Genomic DNA, 25153 nt, shown 5'->3' with positions numbered 1-25153 from the left:
TCTTCCCGCCTTTTCCTGCCCTGTTTCCTCCTTGGAGATTCCTAGAGAGGCCCCATGGAGGCTTCTCCCTGCCATTTCCGGTTGCAGTTTTGGAAGCTCGGGTTTATAAGTGGAAAATAAAAATCCTGAACACCCAGTTCTTATCTAGAAAATTTCGTAAGTAGAGCCGTTTGTAGGTTGAGGTGCCACTGTAACCAGAAGATAGAAAGAGGTGATATTTAGCTGGTTCACACTGATTCAGGCAAACCCATAGTAGCGATCTGATGCTATGCTGTCCTATTTAGCCACATTTTCACCCAGCACGCTCACATTTTCGGCCCTGGGCGAGCTGATAGGTAAATTATGTGAATCCCACCGTGTGTGTGTATGTGTCACGCCAAAAGCCATCACGTGGAGTTAGAGGCTTTGGCCTGCCACAGTAACACAGCATTAGGGAATTGGGAGGGGTAGGAGAGAAGTTATAGCCACAACAAATTCCTTTCTCATAGTCCAAGGTCATCTTTTGTTCTGCGTCGACTGTACAAAACAGGAAGTAAGTGAATCCCTGCACCGGACTGGTCCACGTGATTGCACTTGTGGGTGTGGGGATGTGAGATGAACCTGGGTGGAGCACTGGAGAGAAATTAGTGTCGGAATGGACGAAACGTAACCAACATGGCTCTGCTAATAAATCGAACTTTCTGTGTGAGAATTGGAGTGGATTCTGATTTATTCCTCTGATGCTATTTGTGGCGTTAACAGTATGTGTGTGTGTATTTATGTGTGTGTGTGTGTGTGTGTGAATTCCTGGCCTGATCTACTGTGGCTTCCGAGCAAGGAAGACGCCCCAGCGCTGGTCTCCGGCTGCGCAGCGTTGCAATTTTGATCGCCAACTGGATGCCATGGATTCGAATTCTTCCTTGGAGAACTCCTGAGGAGGAAGTTGGGTGGGTGGAGGGAAAGAGAGAGGGATATTAAGAACTGTCCCTGGGGAGGGAGGAAAATATTTATTTTATTATTTATTTATTTATTTATTTATTTATTAGATTTGTATGCCGCCCCTCTCCGTAGACTATTCCGAGAAAGGATAAGGAGTGGCAGTTTAGTTTAGTGGTTAAGGCATCAGGTTAGTAACCCGGAGAAGGGGAATTCTAGTTCCCACCTTTCTTTCTTTCTTTCTTTCTTCCTTCCTTCCTTCCTTCCTTCCTTCCTTCCTTCCTTCCTTCCTTCCTTCCTTCCTTCCTCCCTCCCTCCCTCCCTCCCTCCCTCCCTCCCTCCCTCCTTCCTTCTTTCTTTCTTTCTTTCTTTCTTTCTTTTGTCAGTTAGTTAGTTAGTTAGTTAATCCAATCCAAGGACCCGGATTGCGAGGGCAATAGGCTGGCTCTGTTAAAAAGTGCTATTGCTAACATGTTATAAGCCGCCCTGAGTCTAAGGAGAAGGGCGGCATAAAAATTGAATAAATAAATAAAATAAATAAATAAATAAATAAATTCACAATACATATTGAAGAGGATAAACATGAAGTACAGTATTATATATAAAGGAAAGATATAAAAGTAGAGGAGAAGATATATGAAAGGAAGAAAAGATATATGAGATATGAGATAAAGGAGAGACAATTGGACAGGGGACGAAAGGCACACTAGTGCATTTATGCACGCCCCTTACTGACCTCTTAGGAACCTGGAGAGGTCAACCGTGGATAGTCTAAGGAAGAAATGTTGGGGGTTAGGGGTTGACACTACTGAGTCCGGTAATGAGTTCCACGCTTCGACAACTCGATTGCTAAAGTCATATTTTTTTACAGTTAAGCTTGGAGCGATTAATATTAAGTTTGAATCTGTTGCGTGCTCTTGTGTTGTTGCGGTTGAAGCTGAAGTAGTAATTGACAGGCAGGACGTTGCAGTATATGATTTTGTGGACAATACTTAGTTAGATCGTGTTTTAGGCACCGTAGTTCTAAGCTTTCTAGACCCAGGATTGTTAGTCTGCTTTCGTAGGGCATTCTGTTTCGAGTGGAGGAGTGAATGCCATGCCAGCTAGGTGAATTTGAGCCAATCGCCAGGAGACAGTGAGTTCTAGTCCCGACTTAAGCATGAAACTAGCTGGGTGACTTTGGGCCAATCACCAGGAGATGGTGAGCTAGTTCTGCTTTAGGCATGAAAGTTGGCTGGTTGACTTTGAGTCAATCGCCAGGGAGACAGTGAGTTCTAGTCCCGTCTTAGCCAAGAAGCCACCCACATAACTTTTAAGTCATTCTTTGCTTCTCAATCCATCCCACAGAGTTGTGGTTGTAGGGAAAATAGGAGAAGGTGGTGCATTAGATACATTAGCTGCCTTGGGTTATTTATAAAAATAATAAAGGTGGGAAATAAATAGATGAGATGGATGGATGGATGGATGCATAGATAGATAGATAGATGGATGGATGGATGGATGGATAGATAGATAGATAATAGATAGATAATAGATAGATAGATAGATAGATAGATAGATAGATAGATAGATAGATAGATAGATAGATAGATAGATAATGGATGGATAGAAATAGATGAGATAGGATAGATGATAGATAGATAGATAGATAGATAGGTGATAGATAGATAGAAAGATAGATAGATAGATAGATAGATGATAGATCGATCGATCGATCGATCGATCGATAGATAGATAGATATTTCGTTTAATTTATTTATTTTACTTATATGCTGCCCAACTCCTGAAGGGCTTCTGATGGATGGATGGATGGAGGGTGGGAGGGACGGAGGGAGGGATAGACAGATAGATAATTGATGGATGGGTGGATAGATAGATAGATAGATAGATAGATAGATAGATAGATAGATAGATAGATAGAGTCAGTACTGCATACTGCACTGGTTGGGTTTGTCAATATATGAACTAACCAGCAATGTATGTTTGAAGGAAATAGTATAATGTTACTTTAAGAGCTAGGCTGCAATTAGCCATAAAAGAGAGACAGGTGTGCTGCTCTCTGTTGTATTGGGTTCTATTGCATTGTATTGTAAGTTGTTGGTGACTATTGTGGTTAGTCTTGATAATGCTTGTTATATCCAGAGCTTGATACCATGGTCTTTCGAGACTGAAGGATGCCAATACTTGTTATATTGCTGGGTGCTAGGTTTTGCTGGGTGCTAGGTGCTAAGATATAGCTGGGTGCTTACTACTGCTGTATGGTAAGATATTGCTATGTGTTCATAATATACTATTTTGCTGTGTGCTAAATATTGGTCTATGGATTGTATTATGGTATTGTATGGAATTGTATGTAATATTAATGGTTAGTGCTGTATGTTAAAACTATATATGATTGCTTAATTTGGATATGTATGTAGCTGACTGTATATGCTGGTTAGTCTGTTGTATACATTGTGAATAATATTTATACCTTTACTATATTGGTCTGTGTTATTGGCTGAACAACCACCACTGCCACATATATAGTGGTACCTCTACTTATGAACTTAATTTGTTCCATGTCCAGTTTCTTAAGTAGAAAAGTTTGGAAGTAGAAGCAATGTTTCCCATAGGAATCAATGTAAAAGCAAATAATGCGTGCAAACCCATTAGGAAAGAAATAAAAGCTCGGAATTTGGGTGGGAGGAGGAAGAAGAGGAGGAGGACAGTCGCTGCCCAGAGCGAAGGGAGCGTTTCTTTTCTCTGGGTGCTGGTAGAGGTTTATTCCCTCTCCAAGTGCCCAGAGAATGGACAACGCTCCGTTCGCTCTGGACTGCCAAAGCCTCCTTAAGCACTACCGAAAGGCTCCTCTGGCAGCCCAGAAAAGCCCGAGATGGCCGGGATCAAAGGGGGAATGGCAGGAAACTGGCCGGGCCTTCGTGCCGCTCTCAAATTTCCTGGGAATTTTTTCTGGGCTCGGGTTCTTAAGTAGAAAATGGTACTTAAGAAGAGGCAAAAAAATCTTGAACACCCTGTTCTTATCTAGAAAAGTTCTTAAGTAGAGGCGTTCTTAGGTAGAGGCACCACTGTAGTCTGTTTTCCAGTTTGGTATTCTAACATTTGTAATAAGCCCAGTGTGAAATGCTAACGGATAGATAGATAGATAGATAGATAGAGAGAGAGAGAGAGAGAGAGAGAGAGAGAGAGAGAGAGAGATAGGGTTAGATGATAGAAAATAGATATTATTTTCTTTTTCATAGATAGATAGATAGATAGATAGATAGATAGATAGATAGATAGATAGATAGAGAGATGAGAGATGAGAGATGATAGATAGATAGATAGATAGATAGATAGATAGATAGATAGATAGGGTTTGATGATAGAAAATAGATATTCTTTTCTTTTTCATTGATATTTTTTTTCATAGATAGGTAGGTAGGTAGGTCGGTAGGTAGGTAGGTAGATAGATAGATAGATAGATAGATAGATAGATAGATAGATAGATAGATAGATAGATAGGGTTTGATGATAGAAAATATATACATATTTCTTTTTCATAGATAGGTAGGTAGGTAGGTAGGTAGGTAGATAGATAGATAGATAGATAGATAGATAGATAGATAGATAGATAGGGTTTGATTATAGAAAATATATATATATTTCTTTTTCATAGATAGATAGGTAGGTAGGTAGGTAGGTAGATAGATAGATAGATAGATAGATAGATAGATAGATAGATAGATAGATAGATAGATAGGGTTTGATGATAGAAAATATATATTCTTTTCTTTTTCATTGATATTTTTTTTCATAGATAGGTAGGTAGGTAGGTAGGTAGGTAGGTAGATAGATAGATAGATAGATAGATAGATAGATAGATAGATAGATAGATAGGGTTTGATGATAGAAAATATATATATATTTCTTTTTCATAGATAGGTAGGTAGGTAGGTAGGTAGGTAGGTAGATAGATAGATAGATAGATAGATAGATAGATAGATAGATAGATAGGGTTTGATGATAGAAAATATATATATTTTTCTTTTTCATAGTTAGGTAGGTAGGTAGGTAGGTAGGTAGGTAGATAGATAGATAGATAGATAGATAGATAGGGTTTGATGATAGAAAATATATATATATTTCTTTTTCATAGATAGATAGGTAGGTAGGTAGGTAGATGATAGATAGATAGATAGATAGATAGATAGATAGATAGATAGATAGATAGATAGATAGATAGGGTTAGATGATAGAAAATAGATATTTTTTTCTTTTTCATAGATAGATAGATAGATAGATAGATAGATAGATGATAGATAGATAGATAGATAGATAGATAGATAGATAGATAGATAGATAGATAGGGTTAGATGATAGAAAATAGATATTTTTTTCTTTTTCATAGATAGATAGATAGATAGATAGATGATAGATAGATAGATAGATAGATAGATGATAGATAGATAGATAGATAGATAGATGATAGATAGATAGATAGATAGATAGATGATAGGTAGGTAGGTAGGTAGATAGATAGATAGATAGATAGATAGATAGATAGATAGATGATAGATAGATAGATAGATAGATAGATAGATAGATATTTCGTTTAATTTATTTATTTTACTTATATGCTGCCCAACTCCTGAAGGGCTTCTGATGGATGGATGGATGGATGGAGGGTGGGAGGGACGGAGGGAGGGATAGACAGATAGATAATTGATGGATGGGTGGATAGATAGATAGATAGATAGATAGATAGATAGATAGATAGATAGATAGATAGAGTCAGTACTGCATACTGCACTGGTTGGGTTTGTCAATATATGAACTAACCAGCAATGTATGTTTGAAGGAAATAGTATAATGTTACTTTAAGAGCTAGGCTGCAATTAGCCATAAAAGAGAGACAGGTGTGCTGCTCTCTGTTGTATTGGGTTCTATTGCATTGTATTGTAAGTTGTTGGTGACTATTGTGGTTAGTCTTGATAATGCTTGCTATATACAGAGCTTGATACCATGGTCTTTCGAGACTGAAGGATGCCAATACTTGTTATATTGCTGGGTGCTAGGTTTTGCTGGGTGCTAGGTGCTAAGATATAGCTGGGTGCTTACTACTGCTGTATGGTAAGATATTGCTATGTGTTCATAATATACTATATTGCTGTGTGCTAAATATTGGTCTATGGATTGTATTATGGTATTGTATGGAACTGTATGTAATATTAATGGTTAGTGCTGTATGTTAAAACTATATATGATTGCTTAATTTGGATATGTATGTAGCTGACTGTATATGCTGGTTAGTCTGTTGTATACATTGTGAATAATATTTATACCTTTACTATATTGGTCTGTGTTATTGGCTGAACAACCACCACTGCCACATATATAGTGGTACCTCTACTTATGAACTTAATTTGTTCCATGTCCAGTTTCTTAAGTAGAAAAGTTTGGAAGTAGAAGCAATTTTTCCCATAGGAATCAATGTAAAAGCAAATAATGCGTGCAAACCCCTTAGGAAAGAAATAAAAGCTCGGAATTTGGGTGGGAGGAGGAAGAAGAGGAGGAGGACAGTCGCTGCCCAGAGCGAAGGGAGCGTTTCTTTTCTCTGGGTGCTGGTAGAGGTTTATTCCCTCTCCAAGTGCCCAGAGAATGGACAACGCTCCGTTCGCTCTGGACTGCCAAAGCCTCCTTAAGCACTACCGAAAGGCTCCTCTGGAAGCCCAGAAAAGCCCGAGATGGCCGGGATCAAAGGGGGAATGGCAGGAAACTGGCCGGGCCTTCGTGCCGCTCTCAAATTTCCTGGGAATTTTTTCTGGGCTCGGGTTCTTAAGTAGAAAATGGTACTTAAGAAGAGGCAAAAAAATCTTGAACACCCTGTTCTTATCTAGAAACGTTCTTAAGTAGAGGCGTTCTTAGGTAGAGGCACCACTGTAGTCTGTTTTCCAGTTTGGTATTCTAACATTTGTAATAAGCCCAGTGTGAAATGCTAACGGATAGATAGATAGATAGAGAGAGAGAGAGAGAGAGATAGGGTTAGATGATAGAAAATAGATATTTTTTTCTTTTTCATAGATAGATAGATAGATAGATAGATAGATAGATAGATAGATAGATAGATAGATAGATAGATAGATAGGGTTTGATGATAGAAAATAGATATTCTTTTCTTTTTCATTGATATTTTTTTTCATAGGTAGGTAGGTAGGTAGGTAGGTAGGTAGGTAGATAGATAGATAGATAGATAGATAGATAGATAGATAGATAGATAGGGTTTGATGATAGAAAATATATATATATATTTCTTTTTCATAGATAGATAGATAGGTAGGTAGGTAGATGATAGATAGATAGATAGATAGATAGATAGATAGATAGATAGATAGATAGGGTTTGATGATAGAAAATAGATATTATTTTCTTTTTCATAGATAGATAGATAGATAGATAGATAGATAGATAGATAGATAGATAGATAGATAGATAGATAGATAGATAGATAGGGTTTGATGATAGAAAATATATATTTTTTTCTTTTTCATAGATAGACAAATAGATGATAGATAGATAGATAGATAGATAGATAGATAGATAGATAGATAGATAGGGTTTGATGATAGAAAATAGATATTATTTTCTTTTTCATAGATAGATAGATAGATAGATAGATAGATAGATAGATAGATAGATAGATAGATAGGGTTAGATGATAGAAAATAGATATTTTTTTCTTTTTCATAGATAGACAAATAGATGATAGATAGATAGATAGATAGATAGATAGATAGATAGATAGATAGAAAGATAGATAGGGTTTGATGATAGAAAATAGATATTATTTTCTTTTTCATAGATAGATAGATAGATAGATAGATAGATAGATAGATAGATAGATAGATAGATAGATAGATAGGGTTTGATGATAGAAAATAGATATTATTTTCTTTTTCATAGATAGATAGATAGATAGATAGATAGATAGATAGATAGATAGATAGATAGATAGATAGATAGGGTTTGATGATAGAAAATAGATATTATTTTCTTTTTCATAGATAGATAGATAGATAGATAGATAGATAGATAGATAGATAGATAGATAGATAGATAGATAGATAGGGTTAGATGATAGAAAATAGATATTTTTTTCTTTTTCATAGATAGACAAATAGATGATAGATAGATAGATAGATAGATAGATAGATAGATAGATAGATAGATAGATAGATAGATAGATAGATAGGGTTTGATGATAGAAAATAGATATTATTTTCTTTTTCATAGATAGATAGATAGATAGATAGATAGATAGATAGATAGATAGATAGATAGATAGGGTTAGATGATAGAAAATTTATATATTTTTTTCATAGATAGGTAGGTAGATAGATAGATAGATAGATAGGGTTAGATTATAGAAAATAGATATTTTTTCTTTTTCATAGATAGGTAGGTAGGTAGGTAGATGATAGACAAACAGACAGACAGACAATAAAATCAATAATCTGCATTTGAAACTGAAACTTTTTTTCCACTCTGGTTTAGCCCAAAGGAGGAGAAACTATCAAAGGACACGGGACCCTTAAACGCAGGAAGCTGTACCACCTGGTGTTTCTGCTGCTATCTTTGGTGGGAGAGTCCCCAGAATCGTCAAGGTGTGCACCCACAGGTAACAGAATAACAGAGTTGCAACTTGGAGGTTTTCTAGTCTCACTCTCGGCTCACACAGGAGACCATTCTGAACAAATGGTTCTCCAAACTCTTTATTATCTAGGGAGATTCTCAACCATCCAGGATGCAACTGGATTTCCTTAGTTTTTTTCTTTGAAGATCTTTCGCTTCTCCTGCAAGAAGCTTCTTCAGTTCTGGCTGAATGGTGGGGAAGGGAAGGATTGATGCTCCTTGCAGGCTGCTGGTCATTTGCATTTATTTATTTATTTATTATTTAGATTTGTATGCCGCCCCTCTCCGCAGACTCGGGGCGGCTCACAGCAGGATACAACAACTCATGACAAATCTAAATATAACTTAAAATATTTAAAATATTTTTTAAAAAACCATATTTCTAAACAAACATACACACAAACATACCATGCATAAATTGAACATGCCCGGGGGAGGTGATTCAGTTCCCCCATGCCTGATGACAAAGGTGGGTTTTAAGGAGTTTATGAAAGGCAGGGAGAGTAGGGGCAGTTCTAATCTCCGGGGGGAGTTGGTTCCAGAGAGTCGGGGCCGCCACAGAGAAGGCTTTCCCCCTGGGGCCCGCCAACCGACATTGTTTAGTTGACGGGACCCGGAGAAAGCCCACTCTGTGGGACCTAATCGGTCGCTGGGATTCGTGCGGCAGAAGGCGGTCTCGGAGATATTCTGGTCCAGTGCCATGAAGGGCTTTAAAGGTCATAACCAACACTTTGAATTGTGACCGGAAATTGATCGGCAGCCAATGCAGACTGCGGAGTGTTGGTGAAACATGGGCATACCTAGGTAGGCCCATGACTGCTCTCGCAGCTGCATTCTGCACGATCTGAAGTTTCCGAACACTTTTCAAAGGTAGCCCCATGTAGAGAGCGTTACAGTAGTCGAACCTCGAGGTGATGAGGGCATGAGTGACTGTGAGCAATGAGTCCCGGTCCAGATAGGGCCGCAACTGGTGCACCAGGCAAACCTGGGCAAACGCCCCCCTCGCCACAGCTGAAAGATGGTTCTCTAATGTGAGCTGTGGATCGAGGAGGACGCCCAAGTTGCGGACCCTCTCCGAGGTGGTCAATAATTCTCCCCCCAGGGTGATAGACAGACAGATGGCATTGTCCTTGGGAGGCAAAACCCACAGCCACTCCGTCTTATCCGGGTTGAGTTTGAGTCTGTTGATACCCATCCAGACCCCAACAGCCTCCAGACACCGGCACATCACTTCCACTGCTTCATTGACTGGACATGGGGTGGAGATGTAAAGCTGGGTAGCATCCTTTTTAGTGGGTCGTTGAGGCCACTTGGAGGTTTAATCTGTGGCCTTGGGGTCACCTGACTAGTTCCTTTGGGATAAATTGCCAACCCACCTGGACAAACTTCTCTTTGCTCGTCTCCAGGGCTTGAAGCTCTTGGGTCAACGCAGACAACATCTGGTCAGTGGAGTCCAGCGCTCGGACCTCAACGAAGCCAGCCTTTTGCAGTAACTACGGAAGATGAACCAGAGGTAAAATTATATCGGACGGGGTGCAGGGATTAATTTGATAGCAGATGACAAACACACACATACACACACACAATAGCAGAAGGTTGTTGGTACTATGTACACAACTGGTTTGGGTTTGGCAATATATAAAACAAACCAACAATGTATGCTTACACGTATTGGAACACTATTGCTTTAAGTGTTAATGTTATGGATGGCCACAAGAGGGAGCCAAAAGCTATTTCTGTTATTTCCCTGTGACTGCTGTAGTAAGAACTGTGTGTTTGAATAATGGTTTATGTATTTGTAAGCTGAACAAGTAAGGTTTATAGTATTGTTAATATAAAGAGAGTTATTGACTGATTTGACTGTGTATGACTAGGACTGTTGTTGACTAAGATATTTTATTTTTATTTATTTATTTGTTTGTTTTGTCAAGTACTTATTGGTAGTATACAACGATATAACAATGTTTATATACATGATACTAGTAAGAGAGAAACATTAGGACAGGGGACAGAAGGCACCCTGGTGCACTTATGCACGGTCCTTACTGACCTCTTAGGAATCAGGAGAGGTCAACAGTGGACAGTCTAAGGGTAAAGTTTTGGGGGTTAGATGACGATACTACACGGTCAGGTAGTGAGTTCCATGCATCAACTACTCGGTTACTAAAGTTGTATTTCCCGCAGTTGAGTTTAGAGCAGTTTACTTTAAGTTTGTATCTGTTGTGTGCTTGTGTGTTGTTGTGGTTGAAGCTGAAGTAGTCGTTGCCAAAGTAAATAATAACTTGCCAAAGTGAACAATATTTTATACACTTAATGTATCTGGGTTGTATTAGTGAACCATTGCTCGTATGTATACTTCTTTTGTGTATGTGTATCTTTGATAACTCACTCTACACACTCTTTAAAAAAGGTGATGAACAGACTTGCTGGAAAGTGCCAGAATCCTAGGGCTGAAAAAGGGACTTTGGAGGTCTACTAGCCCCAACCTCAAGGCAGGAGGTTAATTTGGTGGTCGGAGAGGGATCCTTTTGAATAACAGATTTATTGTATTTATTTTATTTATTAGATTTGTATGCCGCCCCTCTCCGCAGACTCGGGGCGGCTAACAACAACAATAAAACAGCATATGACAAATCTAATACAGTGATACCTCATCTTACAAACACCTCGTCATACAAACTTTCCGAGATACAAATCCGGGGTTTAAGATTTTTTTGCCTCTTCTTACAAACTATTTTCACCTTACAAACCCACCGCCGCCGCTGGGATGCCCCGCCTCTGGACTTCTGTTTGCCGAGGTTCGCCTGGTGCACCAGTTGCGGCCCTATTTGGACTGGGAGTCACTGCTCACAGTCACTCATGCCCTCATCACCTCGAGGCTCGACTACTGTACTACATGGGGCTACCTTTTAAAAGTGTTCGGAAACTTCAGGTCGTGCAGAATGCAGCTGCGAGAGCAATCATGGGCTTTCCCAAATATGCCCATGTTACACCAACACTCCACAGTCTGCATTGGTTGCCGATCAGTTTCCGGTCACAATTCAAAGTGTTGGTTATGACCTATAAAGCCCTTCATGGCACCGGACCAGATTATCTCCGGGACCGTCTTCTGCTGCCGCACGAATCCCAGCAACCAGTTAGGTCCCACAGAGTGGGTCTTCTCCGGGTCCCGTTGACTAAACAATGTCGCTTGGCGGGGCCCAGGGGAAGAGCCTTCTCTGTGGTGGCCCCGGCCCTCTGGAACCAACTCCCCCCAGAGATTAGAATTGCCCCTACCCTCCTTGCCTTTCGTAAGCTTCTTAAAACCCACCTCTGCCGCCAGGCATGGGGGAATTGAGATACTCTTTCCCCCTAGGCCTTTACAATTTTATGCATGGTATGTCTGTATGTATGTTTGGTTTTATAATAAAGGGTTTTTAACTGTTTTAATATTGGATTGTTTATATGCTGTTTTTATTACTGTTGTCAGCCGCCCCAAGTCTACGGAGAGGGGCAGCATACAAATCAAATCAAATCAATAAAATAAAATAAAATAATGCGGCGCCTCTTCTGATACAATTCAGGATAGGACGTATTGGTTGATTTACATAGTTCTAAACTTGCAGATTTAAAACTTTTCCCCCAAAACATCTCCTCCCTTCTTTTTGCAAATCTCCTAAATCCTCACGTTCAATCAAGGGCTGTCAGCTACCTCCCCACTCTCTGAAGAAGAACTGCTTTCCATGCTATCATCCAACACATTTTCACCTACGCCTTCATCTTCACTGCTCTCCACCACTTCTCTTAAATCCGGGTACGTTAAAGCTTCTGTCTCTTCGTCCTCCTCTGAATAATCTGACACTTCCTGAGGCTGATAGGGAACACTCACAACAGGACCGACCCTGTCGCCTTTTTTTCCAGCGACGTCCACAACTTTTGGAACGGTCACTAACTGAATTGGTCGTAAGTTGAGGACTACCTGTCACGTTGGTGGAGCTATCCAGCCCTGAATTGAGAAATTTCTCCCATAATGTTACCTGGCCGTAGTCTTCTGGAGTAAGGAGGTTGTACTTCCTCTGCTCGACGTATCGGCTGAACGTGGAGGACCACGGACGTGGCCCACAGCAGTAATCGGAGATGAGAAGCTGCCCGCCTGCTTTGAGCCACGACTAGGAAGAAAAGCAGAGATGGCGGTGTCAGATGGACAGTAGGCGCCGAGACTGTATTACTCAAAATTGGTAGCTTTAAAGTGGGTGGACTCCAACTCCCAGAATTCCCCAGTTAGTATGCTGAGGAGTTGAGGTCCACCTCTCTTAAACCATACTAGCTGGGGGATTCTGGGATTTGAAATCTAGGTGGGATTCTGGGAAGTATTCAGAATCGGAATTTAAATGTCAGCGCTCCAAATAGCACCGTTCCAGTCCAAATCTCTCAATCAGAGCTTGATTTATTAACAGAACCATATTTATTTATTTATTTTATTTATTTATTTTGTCCAATACACAGTAAGGGTTTTAGTGGGTATATATCTATATACACATAGCAAAATACATGATGAACGTTATAAAGGAGATACTCATAGTAAAATATATCTAAGAAAGAATAGAAGAGAAGATATAGGAATAGAACATATCAATGAAAGAATAGAAGAAGAGATATAGGAATAGAAGAAAGGTATAGGAGATATAGGAGAGCAATAGGACAGGGGACAGAAGGCACTCTAGTGCACTTGTACTCGCCCCTTACTGACCTCTTAGGAATCTGGATAGGTCAACCGTAGATAATCTAAGGGTAAAGTGTTGGGGGTTTGGGGATGACACTACGGAGTCCGGTAATGAGTTCCACGCTTCGACAACTCGGTTACTGAAGTCATATTTTTTACAGTCAAGTTTGGAGCGGTTAATATTAAGTTGAAATCTGTCGTGTGCTCTTGTGTTGTTGTGGTTGAAGCTGAAGTAGTCGCCAACAGGCAGGACGTTGTGACATACGATCTTGTGGGCAATACTTAGATCTTGTTTAAGGCGTCTTAGTTCTAGGCTTTCTAGGCCCAGGATTGAAAGTCTAGTCTCGTAGGGTCTTCTGTTTCGAGTGGAGGAGTGAAAGGCTCTTCTGGTGAAGGATCTTTGGACATTTTCAAGGGTGTTAATGTCTGAGATGCGATATGGGTTCCAAACAGAAGAGCTGTATTCGAGGATGGGTCTGGCGAAAGTTTTGTAAGCTCTGGTAAGTAGTGAATGGGTTACGCCATATGTCATTCTGATTCTGAATACTTCCCAGAATCCCACCTAGGTTAAGGTTCATCTTACATCCCCCCACACCCACAAGTTCATCACGAGAGCCAGTCTGTGTGCAGGGGCTTATCAACGTCCTCTTCAGTTGAGGCAGAACAAACGGTGGCCTTGGCTTGGAGAAAGGAATCTTTGGTTGTGTCTAGTAACTTTCCTCTCTGACTACTCACTACTCCTCCCTTCCCCCCTTGTGTTGTGTCAGGCTGAACTCTCTAACTCCACATGAAGACTTCGGCCTGACAAGGGGATTCTGGGAGTGGAAGTCCACCCATCTTAAAGGATGCTGGCTGAGGAATTCTGGGAGTTGAAGTCCACCCATCTTAAAGGATGCTGGCTGGGGAATTCTGGGAGTGGAAGTCCACCCATCTTAAAGGCTGGGGAATTCTGGGAATTGAAGTCCACCCATCTTAAAGGCTGGGGAATTCTGGGAATTGAAGTCCACCCATCTTAAAGCATGCTAACCAGAGAATTCTGGGAGTGGAAGTCCACCCATCTTAAAGCATGCTGGCTGGAGGATTCTGGGAATTGAAGTCCACCCATCTTAAAGCATGCTAACCAGAGAATTCTGGGAGTGGAAGTCCACCCATCTTAAATCTGCCAAGTTCGAATAACCTTGACGGAGGGCCTCTTGAGTTTGTAGTTTCTACGCAGAGAACTTTAGCTTCATTCGGAGGTGGGTTCCTCCCATTTCGTATCGGCTCAATAGAACCAGTAGTAACTTTGCGGCCTGGGTCACTGAAAATGATAGCGACCCAGGCCTGCCATGCCTCCAAACTACCTCTCTCGGCGGCGCCATAAGCACCGCCATTTTGTCTTTTGCTTCTGCGCATGTGCAGAAGCGCTGCTTTTAGCACTGCTCATGCGCCCATGCGTCGTGTCACTGAAGAAACTTGGAACCGGACACTGGCTTCATCTATTTATCTGCAGAGACGAGAATGAAGCTCACCAAGAACCTCCGAAAAAGACTAATTTTGTCTTCGATGTGCAGGATAGTGTCTCGGCTGTAAACAATATCGAAGGAAGCTTCTGGGAATACCCTCCGAGTGACATCGCTGATTTCAAACTGGACCTGGAATTAGAAATAGAGAGAGAGAAAAAAAATGGGGCCAAATATTTATTTATTATTTAGATTTGTATGCCGCCCCTCTCCGCAGAAAACTCCAAGGATTCTCCAAGTGAAAGAACTCCAAGTGAAAGAATCTCAACGATAACAACCACCAAAATTTTCCTGTTTCAACTCCATATACAGTAGTACCCCTAGATATGAGCATAATTCGTTCCATAAGGGAGCTTGTATGTCGAGGCAACTCGTATCTGGAACAAATAACTTTTTTCCCCTCCGAGATAACCAAAAGCAAGGATTCTTGCGCCACCTAGTGGACGCTCGGCTCGTATCCCGAATTTGAGCTCGGGACTAGAACAAAAATGTCTCTCCTCTCGTGGCTCGTATGTTGAAATACTCGCATGTAGAGCAGCTCGTATCTAGAAGTACTACTGTACCATATTTTTTTCTTTTCTGGTTCTTACCAGCGAGCTGGGTTCCTTCTGCGCCCGTTCCAAAGCCAGCTCCACCATATTGGACGAAAGATCAAGGCCCAAGACCTCCACCCCAAACTCCTGCCAAGAAAGTACGGTAAATAAATATCTATATACGTTATTATAAAAGCGAAATGCAACTCAACGCATCATCATAAAATCTCCAGAACCACAAAAGCTACAAACGTGAAATTTGCTACATATGTTCCTCTCACCTTCTAGGTGCTCATTAAGAAAGGATTTTTCAAAATGGCCATCAGATTATTAATAATTTCCTATATTATTATTAACGTGCTCTGATCCTAAGGAGTTCTACTCCCCCTCCCCACCTGAAAAGAAATCTGTTCCAAATGCAAAACACAAGCAGGGGAGAGAAGTTTCAGTCTTACTGTCACAGCAGCAAGCAGCTTTACTACAGAACAGTTGAGCTAAGCCAGCAAGGCTGAGGGAGGGAAGGGGAGTAACTACTCATTAATTTTCAAGCTGTGTTGATTTATCAAGCCCGATCACATAGTTTCATAGCGAAGTTAGTGTGTGTATGTGCATGTATGAATGTATGTATGTATGTGTGTGTAGTATATAATACCAGGGTGATTTCGACAGAAAATCAAACATATGGCTCTTCCCTCGTAAAAGCTGATTCGGAGGCAAGCCTGTAGTACAGAGGTTAATATCCTGCCTTGCATGCAGCACGCTACAGGTTCAAATCCCCATAAGGGTATGCCTGGCTGACGAGACCATAACAAGGTCGAAATAGATCTATACTAGGCTCCCTTCCTTTCCACATATCTGACAAGCTTGGAGACTTGAGAAAATTGAAAGACCCACCACCACGTAGTATGGAAGTCCACCTCAACTTAACCTCTGAGTTGGAACTTCAGATTTTCCTGGTGCAGAGTATCGACCTCTGAGTCAGAATAATAATAATAATAGAAGGAAACCCAAGATACCTTGGCCAGGTAAAAATCGCTACCTCCAAGTCCACAGCCCACGTCTAGTACACGTCGACCTGGTTTCAAATCCAACAGGCGGACCAGCTCCTAGGAGAAAATACGGGAAGATATTTGAGACTTCAGAAACAGGATAGGAAAGGACTGAATTGAGAAGAACTAGGGCTGACTTGACAGCAGTCTTCCAATATCTCAGGGGTTGCCCCAAAGAAGAGGGAGTCAAGCTATTCTCCAAAGCACCTGAAGGCAGAACAAGAAGCAATGGGTGGAAACTAACCAAGGAGAGAAGCAACCTAGAACTAAGGGGAAGTTTCCTGACAGGGAGAGCAATCGGCCAGTGGAACAGCTTGCCACCAAAAGTTGTGGGAGCTTCATCCCTGGTGGCTTTCAAGAAGAAACTGGACTGCCATCTGTCAGAAATGATGAAAGGGTTAAATAAGGTTCAGGAGGGAAGTGTTTTTAATAGGAAAGTGAACACAAGAACAAGGGGCCACAATCTGAGGTTAGTTGGGGGAAAGATCAGAAGCAACGTGAGAAAATATTATTTTACTGAAAGAGTAGTAGATCCTTGGAACAAACTTCCAGCAGACGTGGTTGGTAAATCCACAGTCACTGAATTGAAACCTGCCTGGGATAAACATAGATCCATCCTAAGATAAAATACAGGAAATAGTATACGGGCAGACTAGATGGACCAGGAGGTCTTTTTCTGCCGTCAATCTTCTATGTTTCTATGACCGAGTATTTTTTGGTTGAGATTTGGAATTTTGGAGATATGGAGTGCTCCTGCGTTGTTGTGGTTGAAGCTGAAGTAGTCGTTGACGGGAAGGACGTTGTAGCAGGTGATTTTATGGGCTATGCTTGGGTCACGCTATGCTATCCTCAGCTAGCATACCGGAGTTGAAGTCTAAAGCATGCTGGCTGGGGAATTCTGGGAATTGAAGTTCACCCATCTTAAAGTTAGCACTGATGTACATAATGTCGTGTATTGTGCCAACTCAGAAAATGTGTTCATCAGTGTAACCAACGTAAGACAGGAAGTGATTTGATAGACCAGTGTTTCCCAACCTTGGCCACTTGAAGATATTTGGACTTCAACTCACAGAATTCCCCAGCCAGCAAATGCTGGCTGGGGAATTCTGGGAGTTGAAGTCCAGATACCTTCAAGTGGCCAAGGTTGGGAAACACTGGGATAGACGGACATTTCACATTACCTTGGTGCTGTTTAAGCCCCCGGTGCTGACAAATGTGGGCCCAAAGATCCATTCGTAGCGCTGGATGCTCCGAGTGGCATATTGCTCATTGTCCAGAAATTTCTGGAAGGTGTCATATCCAAGCGTGTTTTTGAGTTCCCGGGAGACTTTTTGGAGAAGCCAACAAATCTGATTCTTGTTTTGCTTTTTCTGGAAAGTAAACAAACAGACCAAGAAAACCAGTTGAGGTTAGGATGGAGAATTCGAAGGTCACATGAAATTTGTGCCTTAAGCTCAAGTTTCTAGTCCCCCATGCCTGGGCAAACTGAGACCACCTTAGCATAAACGCGGTGATCGGGTTTTTTTTTTAAAAAAGGTTTAATGTATTTTTTTCTTTTGTTTCTTTGTATGTTTTAATGTCTGACTTTTTAATATCTTTTTAAATGTTTATATTCATTAAGAATCATTTAAAAACAAATAAAAAGAAGGCAGGTTGTTTTGCAATTTGTAAGCGGTATGCTAACCACAATCACTGGGATCTGGGTGGCCTACAGACAGATAGATGATATAGATAGATGGTAGATGCAGACAGATATAAATAGACAAAAAATAGATAATATATGGGTTGATAGGTAACTGAATAGATGATAGATACCGTGTTTCCCTGAAAATAAGACCCTGTCTTATATTTTTTTTGAACTCCGAAATAAGCACTTAGACTTATTGTTATGAACTCAAAAGGCCAATTGAGTTTATTATCAAGGGAGGACTTATTTTGGGGCAAACAGGGTAATAGAGAGGTATAATGGTATAATGTTTTTAAATTATTAGATTTGTCTTGAATTGTTTTATTGTTGTTGTGAGCCGCCCCGAGACTACGGAGAGGGGCGGCATACAAATCTAATAAATAAGTAAGTAAGTAAGTAAGTAAATAAATAAATAAATAAATAATGGATGATAGATAGATAGATAGATAGATAGATAGATAGATAGATAGATAGATAGATAGATAGATAGATAGATAATGGATGGATAGAAATAGATGAGATAGAAGATAGATGATAGATAGATAGATAGATAGATAGATAGATAGATAGATAGATAGATAGATAGATAGATAGATAGATAGATAATGGATGGATATAAATAGATGAGATAGAAGAGATAGATGATAGATAGATAGATAGATAGATAGATAGATAGATAGATAGATAGATAATGGATGGATATAAATAGATGACAGAAGAGATAGATGATAGATAGATAGATAGATAGATAGATAGATAGATAGATAGATAGATAGATAGATAGATAATGGATGGATATAAATTAGATGAGATAGAAGAGATAGATGATAGATAGATAGATAGATAGATAGATAATGGATGGATAGAAATAGATGAGATAGAAGAGATAGATGATAGATAGATAGATAGATAAATAGATAGATAGATAGATAATGGATGGATAGAAATAGATGAGATAGAAGAGATAGATGATAGATAGATAGATAGATAGATAGATAGATAGATAAATAGATAATGGATGGATAGAAATAGATGAAATAGAAAAGATAGATGATAGATAGATAGATAGATAGATAGATAGATAGATAGATAGATAGATAATGGATGGATAGAAATAGATGAGATAGAAGAGATAGATGATAGATAGATAGATAGATAGATAGATAGATAAATAGATAATGGATGGATAGAAATAGATGAGATAGAAGAGATAGATGATAGATAGATAGATAGATAGATAGATAGATAGATAGATAGATAGGTAGATAGATAGATAGATAGATAATGGATGGATAGAAATAGATGAGATAGAAGAGATAGATGATAGATAGATAGATAGATAGATAGAAGATAGATAGATAGATAGATAGATAGATAGATAGATAGATAGATAATGGATGGATGGATAGAAATAGATGAGATAGAAGAGATAGGGGATAGAAAGCAGAAAGGGGAGGGCTGTTACCTTGATGTAGGTCTGTACTGAACGGGACAAAACAATCTCAAAGCCATAACACTTGTTTCCAATCGTCACTTGGCCTGACGTGAAGAGTTTATTGTATTCTGCCGGCTTTCGGTAAAAGGAAGGGTTAAAACGTCTAGGGCTGTTTCCTAAAATAAATTGGGAGGAGTGAAAGCCAGCAGAGGAAAAAAAAGAACCCCATTAGGCATCCAATCTTGATGATGAAATCCAAGTGCCACCTCGTAAAAATATTCCTCGGAAACAGATCATTAATAAACCAATATTCTCATCCTCGCTTGCATTCCAGATTTATTCTCAGGCTTTAATCTCATATCCAGTGCTTGAACTGTGTGTGTGGGGAAAAAAATACCCTGCAAAATTGGCCCTTCACAATTTCTCTTGGGAATCCAACTTTGCTCTAAAACCATGAGGGCTAGAAACTTGGGAGACAGATTGAATTGCTTGCATTTTTCTAACCTTTTTAACTTCCTGGATCAGTGCACTTTCGGAATGGGTTATTTAATCCAGCTATTATCTTTGCAAGGAGGGGAAAATGAGGCTGTCACATCAAGCCATGCATTGGTTTATATGTCTATCCTAAGCAATGTTAAGGAAACGCAGCAATAAGTGGTGTGAACGCAGCCAAAAATATGGTTATGTATTTTGCAAACAGGAAGTTTATTGGAAGTACAGGTATATTGCAAACCTGTGCCCTCTGGTGGTTTAGGTTGGCTATTGCAGGGGTTCACTCCCAATTTTTTTATTTTTTATTTCCAAATAGAAATTTTATTTTTTCCCAACAAATAATAAAAAACAATACATAAGTACAAACACTGAAAACCTTGCTTAAAATAAAACATATATAATTTTTTTCTTTTTCAATCGATCATTCAACGGAGGCTTATTTTCTTCCATTAAAAAGAAAACGTTCTATAGAACTTATATAATATTATCAAGTAAAAAGAAAACAGCAGTCTTTTTCCCACCTTACACTAAAAAAATTACATTTCATCAGCATAAACAATGTCAAACTCTCTATTATGCCCATCTTAAACAGAAACTTTCATTTATTTCTACATTGAGTTAATTAATCCAATATCAGTTTATCCTGTAATTACTATTTATTTATTTATTTATTGGATTTGTATGCCGCCCCTCTCCGGAGACTCGGGGCGGCTAACAGCAACAATAAAACAGTGTACAATAGTAATCTAATATTAAAAACGATGAAAAAACCCATTAATATAAAAAACCAAACATACATACATACATACCATGCATAGAATTGTAAAGGCCTAGGGGAAAAGAGGATCTCAATTCCCCCATGCCTGACGGCAGAGGTGGGTTTTAAGTAGCTTACGAAAGGCAAGGAGGGTGGGGGCAATTCTAATCTCTGGGGGGAGTTGGTTCCAGAGGGCCGGGGCCACCACAGAGAAGGCTCTTCCCCTGGGCCCCGCCAAGCGACATTGTTTAGTCAACGGGACCCGGAGAAGACCCACTCTGTGGGACCTAACTGGTCGCTGGGATTCGTGCAGCAGAAGGCGGTCCCTGAGATAATCTGGTCCGGTGCCATGAAGGGCTTTATAGGTCATAACCAACACTTTGAGTTGTGACCGGAAACTGATCGGCAACCAATGCAGACTGCGGAGTGTTGGTGTAACATGGGCATATTTAGGGAAGCCCATGATTGCTCTCGCAGCTTCATTCTGCACGATCTGAAGTTTCCGAACATTTTTCAAAGGTAGCCCCATGTAGAGAGCGTTACAGTAGTCGAGCCTCAAGGTGAGCAGTGACTCCTGGTCCAAATAGGGTCGCAATTGGTGCACGAGGCGAACCTGGGCGAACATCCCCCTCGCCACAGCTGAAAGATGTTTCTCTAATGTGAGCTGTGGATCGAGGAGGACGCCCAAGTTGCGAACCTTCTCTGGGGGGGTCAGTGATTCTACCCCCAGGGTAATGGACAGACAGATGGGATTGTCCTTGGGAGGTAAGACCCACAGCCACTCCGTCTTGTCTGGGTTGAGCTTCAGTTTGTTGACCCTCATCCAGGCCCCAACATCCTCCAGGCACCGGCACATCACTTCCACTGCTTCGTTGGCTGGACATTGGGTTCTATATCCATCCATCCATCCATCCATCCATCCATCCATCCATCCAAACCAGCAACCCATCTCTGATCTGGATGCAACCCTGACACTTCAGTGCCTCAGTTTCCAAATCGGCTTGGGATCTGGACTCACCTGACTGGTAAAAACAGGATTCCCGGAAGAAAATATGGCCATGTGGTTTTAACCACAGAAGCATCTGTTGGACCGAAGCATCCAGTTCAGCATCAGACAGATACATGAACAGCCAGTTGGAGAAGATGAGGTCGAAGCTAAAATTGGGAGGACAAATAAATGGTCGGAAGGATTTCAAATTTGCATTTCATAGCCCATAGATTTGAAACCAGAAAGCATCCGTACCCTGGATTGGTGTGTTTGGGATGTGGAGAGCCAGTTTTGTCTCGGGGTTAAGGCACCAGCCTAGAAACTGTTGTGGTTAGCTCTGGCCCAGCTCCTGCCCCAAGGACTGTGGATGTGGGGGAGACATCCACATGCCGCAGGCCTGTTTTGCCCCCGGTGGAATCTGCTGATGAAGGCTCCTCTGACCAAGAAGACATGAGTGACAGGGAGGAGGAGAGTGTGGCGGACAGCTCAGAAGGAGATCAATTATCTAGCTCCTCCTTGGATTCGGAACAAGAGTTAATGACACAGCCACGCATGCGGAGAGCGATGCATAGGCAGCAACAACTGAGAGATTATTATCAAAGAAAATGAGGCCACCTGTGGTTGGGTGGGGCCGTGGTCATTGAGACCCTATTTGGACCGGGAGTCACTACTCACAGTCACTCATGCCCTCATCACCTCGAGGCTCGACTACTGTAACGCTCTCTACGTGGGGCTACCTTTGAAAAGTGTTCGGAAACTTCAGATCGTGCAAAATGCAGCTGCGAGAGCAATCATGGGCTTTCCCAAATATGCCCATGTTACACCAACACTCCGCAGTCTGCATTGGTTGCCGATCAGTTTCCGGTCACAATTCAAAGTGTTGGTTATGACCTATAAAGCCCTTTATGGCACCGGACCAGATTATCTCCAGGACCGCCTTCTGCTGCACGAATCCCAGCGACCAGTTAGGTCCCACAGAGTGGGCCTTCTCCGGGTCCCGTCAACCAAACAATGTTGCTTGGCGGGACCCAGAGGAAGAGCCTTCTCTGTGGCGGCCCCGACCCTCTGGAACCAACTCCCCTCAGAGATTAGAATTGCCCCCATCCTCCTTGCCTTTCGTAAGCTGCTTAAAACCCATCTTTGCCGCCAGGCATGGGGGAACTAAGATACACTTTCCCCCTAGGCCTTCACAATTTATGTATGGTATGTTTGTATGTATGAGTGGTTTTTATAATAATGGGTTTTTAACTGTTTTTTAGTATTGGATTTTGTTGTACTGTTTTACTGCTGTTGTTAGCCGCCCCGAGTCTGCGGAGAGGGGCGGCATAGAAATCCAATAAATAATAATAATAATAATAATAATAATAATAATAATAATAATAATTAGTGAGGCTGCTATAAATAGCAGCCTGTGGGTTTGGCCATTGTGGATGATTATCTGATCTTTGTGTTTCCTGATTTCCTGACTGCTTTGCTGACTTTGACCTTTTGTGTGCTGATTTTTCCCCGCTTTGAAACTAAACCAGAGCAAAGTGTGTTTCACTTTGTGAAAGAAGAAGGACTGTGAATTGCCTCACAGCTGCAAGCTAAGTATCACAGAACTGATAAGGGACTTGTACCAATTACCAGTTTGTTTGGAGACGAGTTCTCTTTGCTATACAAAAAGAGTGCTCTGTTTATTTGCATTTTCGGTATAAAGAACATTGTTTTGAATTTTCAAACGTGTGTGCGTCTGAAATTGTATGTGTGCATTTTTGGGAGGAGTCTACCAGAGAGCCCGACAGAACAGAAACTAGGAGACAGTGAGTTCTAGCCCATCTTAGGTACAGAAGCCAGGTGGGTGACTTTGGGACAAACACTAGGAGATGGAGAGTTCTAGTCCACTTTAGGCTTGAAAACCAGGTGGGTGATTTTAGGACAATCACTAGAAACATAGATGATTGACGGCAGAAAAAGACTTCACGGTCCATCTAGTCTGCCCTTATACTATTTCCTATATTTTATCTTAGGATGGATCTATGTTTATCCCAGGCATTGTTTCAATTCAGTTCCTGTGGATTTCCCAACCACGTCTGCTGGAAGTTTGTTCCAAGCATCTACTACTCTTTCAGTCAAATAATATTTTCTCACGTTGCTTCTGATTTTCTCCCCAACTAACCTCAGTTTGTGCCCTCTTGTTCTTGGGTTCACTTTCCTATTAAAAACATTCCTCTCCTGAACCTTACCTGGGAGACAGGGAGTTATAGTTCACTTTAGGCATGGCAGCCAAATGGGTAACTTTGGGCCAATCATAGTCAATTCAATTCAATTCAATTTATTAGATTTGTATGCTGCCCCTCTCCGAAGACTCGGGGCGGCTCACAACAATAATAAAAACAATGTTCCAGCGAAAACAAATCTAATATTAAAAAGCACATAAAACCCTATCATATTTAAAAAAGCAAACAACATATACATACCTGTTCTGTCTGGGTTCCCCCAGACGTCAACACCAACTAAAAAGAGTAGCCAGACACGCTGGTAAAAAGCAAAGTCATTTTATATCTTTGAAAACAAACACAGATAACAAAAACTGTTCTTACAAACTGGAATGCTGTGAAGCTTCACAGAAGAGTCACGACGGCCAGACAATACAACAGGCTTCTTGCTGGCACACACACCACTGTAGATAATAAAACCCATGCCTCCCCCAAGTTTTCAGCCTTCGAGGCCACAAGCCAGAATCAGAGACGCCAAGGATCGAAGCAAGGTCACAGGACTCCCAAAAGATAACTCTCCACAATACAGGAAGGGCGGGCCTGCCTTTTCAACCTTTCTGAGGAGAACCACACCCAAACCCAGCTGTTGCCTATTAGGGATGGAAATACCTGGCTAATTGTCCCCTTCTTTGTGCTGCCCTTCTCTGCCTCATATCTATGATGGCTTGTGCGTTCTCATCTAATGACTCCAGGCTACTCGCTGGGGAGAGCTCCCCCCTGGGGGTCTCAGGCTGTTCTCCCTCCTCCTCGTCCTGACATTCCTCTTCCCCGTCTGCCTGGTCCTCCTCCTCCTCCTGTTCCTCGTCCTCCCCCTCTGAGCATGGAGCCGGCAGAGTTCCAGCCGTTCCCTGAGGAGCCTCAGACTGAATCACAACACATACCCAAACATAAATATTAAAAAAAAAAGCCTGGGGGAAAGGTGTCTCAACTCCCCCATGCCTGGCAGTATAGATGGGTCTTGAGTAATTTACGAAAGACAAGGAGTGTGGGGGCAGTTCTAATCTCCGGGGGGAGTTGATTCCAGAGGGCCGGGGCTGCCACAGAGAAGGCTCTTCCCCTGGAGCCCACCAAACGACATTGTTTGGTCGACGGGACCTGGAGAAGGCCAACTCTGTGGGATGTTATCGGTTGCTGGGATTCGTGCGGTAACAGGCCCACCTTAGC

At 41.1% G+C, this 25153-nt stretch overlaps 1 protein-coding gene across 1 annotated transcript in view; it reads right to left on the bottom strand.

Annotated features, from left to right (window-relative positions):
* Positions 1–693: 693 nt before the first annotated feature.
* Positions 694–25153, bottom strand: part of LOC139175303 (uncharacterized) — a 43383-nt gene continuing 18923 nt past the window's right edge. The window contains exons 4-12 of the mRNA XM_070766335.1: positions 21762–21898; positions 19525–19670; positions 17554–17742; positions 16340–16429; positions 15381–15470; positions 14800–14922; positions 12603–12734; positions 9963–10079; positions 694–910 (exon numbers count right to left, since the gene is read on the bottom strand). Coding sequence (XP_070622436.1) covers positions 797–910; positions 9963–10079; positions 12603–12734; positions 14800–14922; positions 15381–15470; positions 16340–16429; positions 17554–17742; positions 19525–19670; positions 21762–21898 — 1138 coding nt within the window. The 3' untranslated portion in view covers positions 694–796. The remainder of the gene's footprint in view (positions 911–9962; positions 10080–12602; positions 12735–14799; positions 14923–15380; positions 15471–16339; positions 16430–17553; positions 17743–19524; positions 19671–21761; positions 21899–25153) is intronic.

Source organism: Erythrolamprus reginae, chromosome 13 (assembly GCF_031021105.1).
Source record: "Erythrolamprus reginae isolate rEryReg1 chromosome 13, rEryReg1.hap1, whole genome shotgun sequence".
Classification (NCBI taxonomy): Eukaryota; Metazoa; Chordata; class Lepidosauria; order Squamata; family Dipsadidae; genus Erythrolamprus; species Erythrolamprus reginae.
The sequence above is the reverse complement of the archived record's forward strand: the minus strand, read 5'-3'. Positions and strand labels throughout refer to the sequence as shown.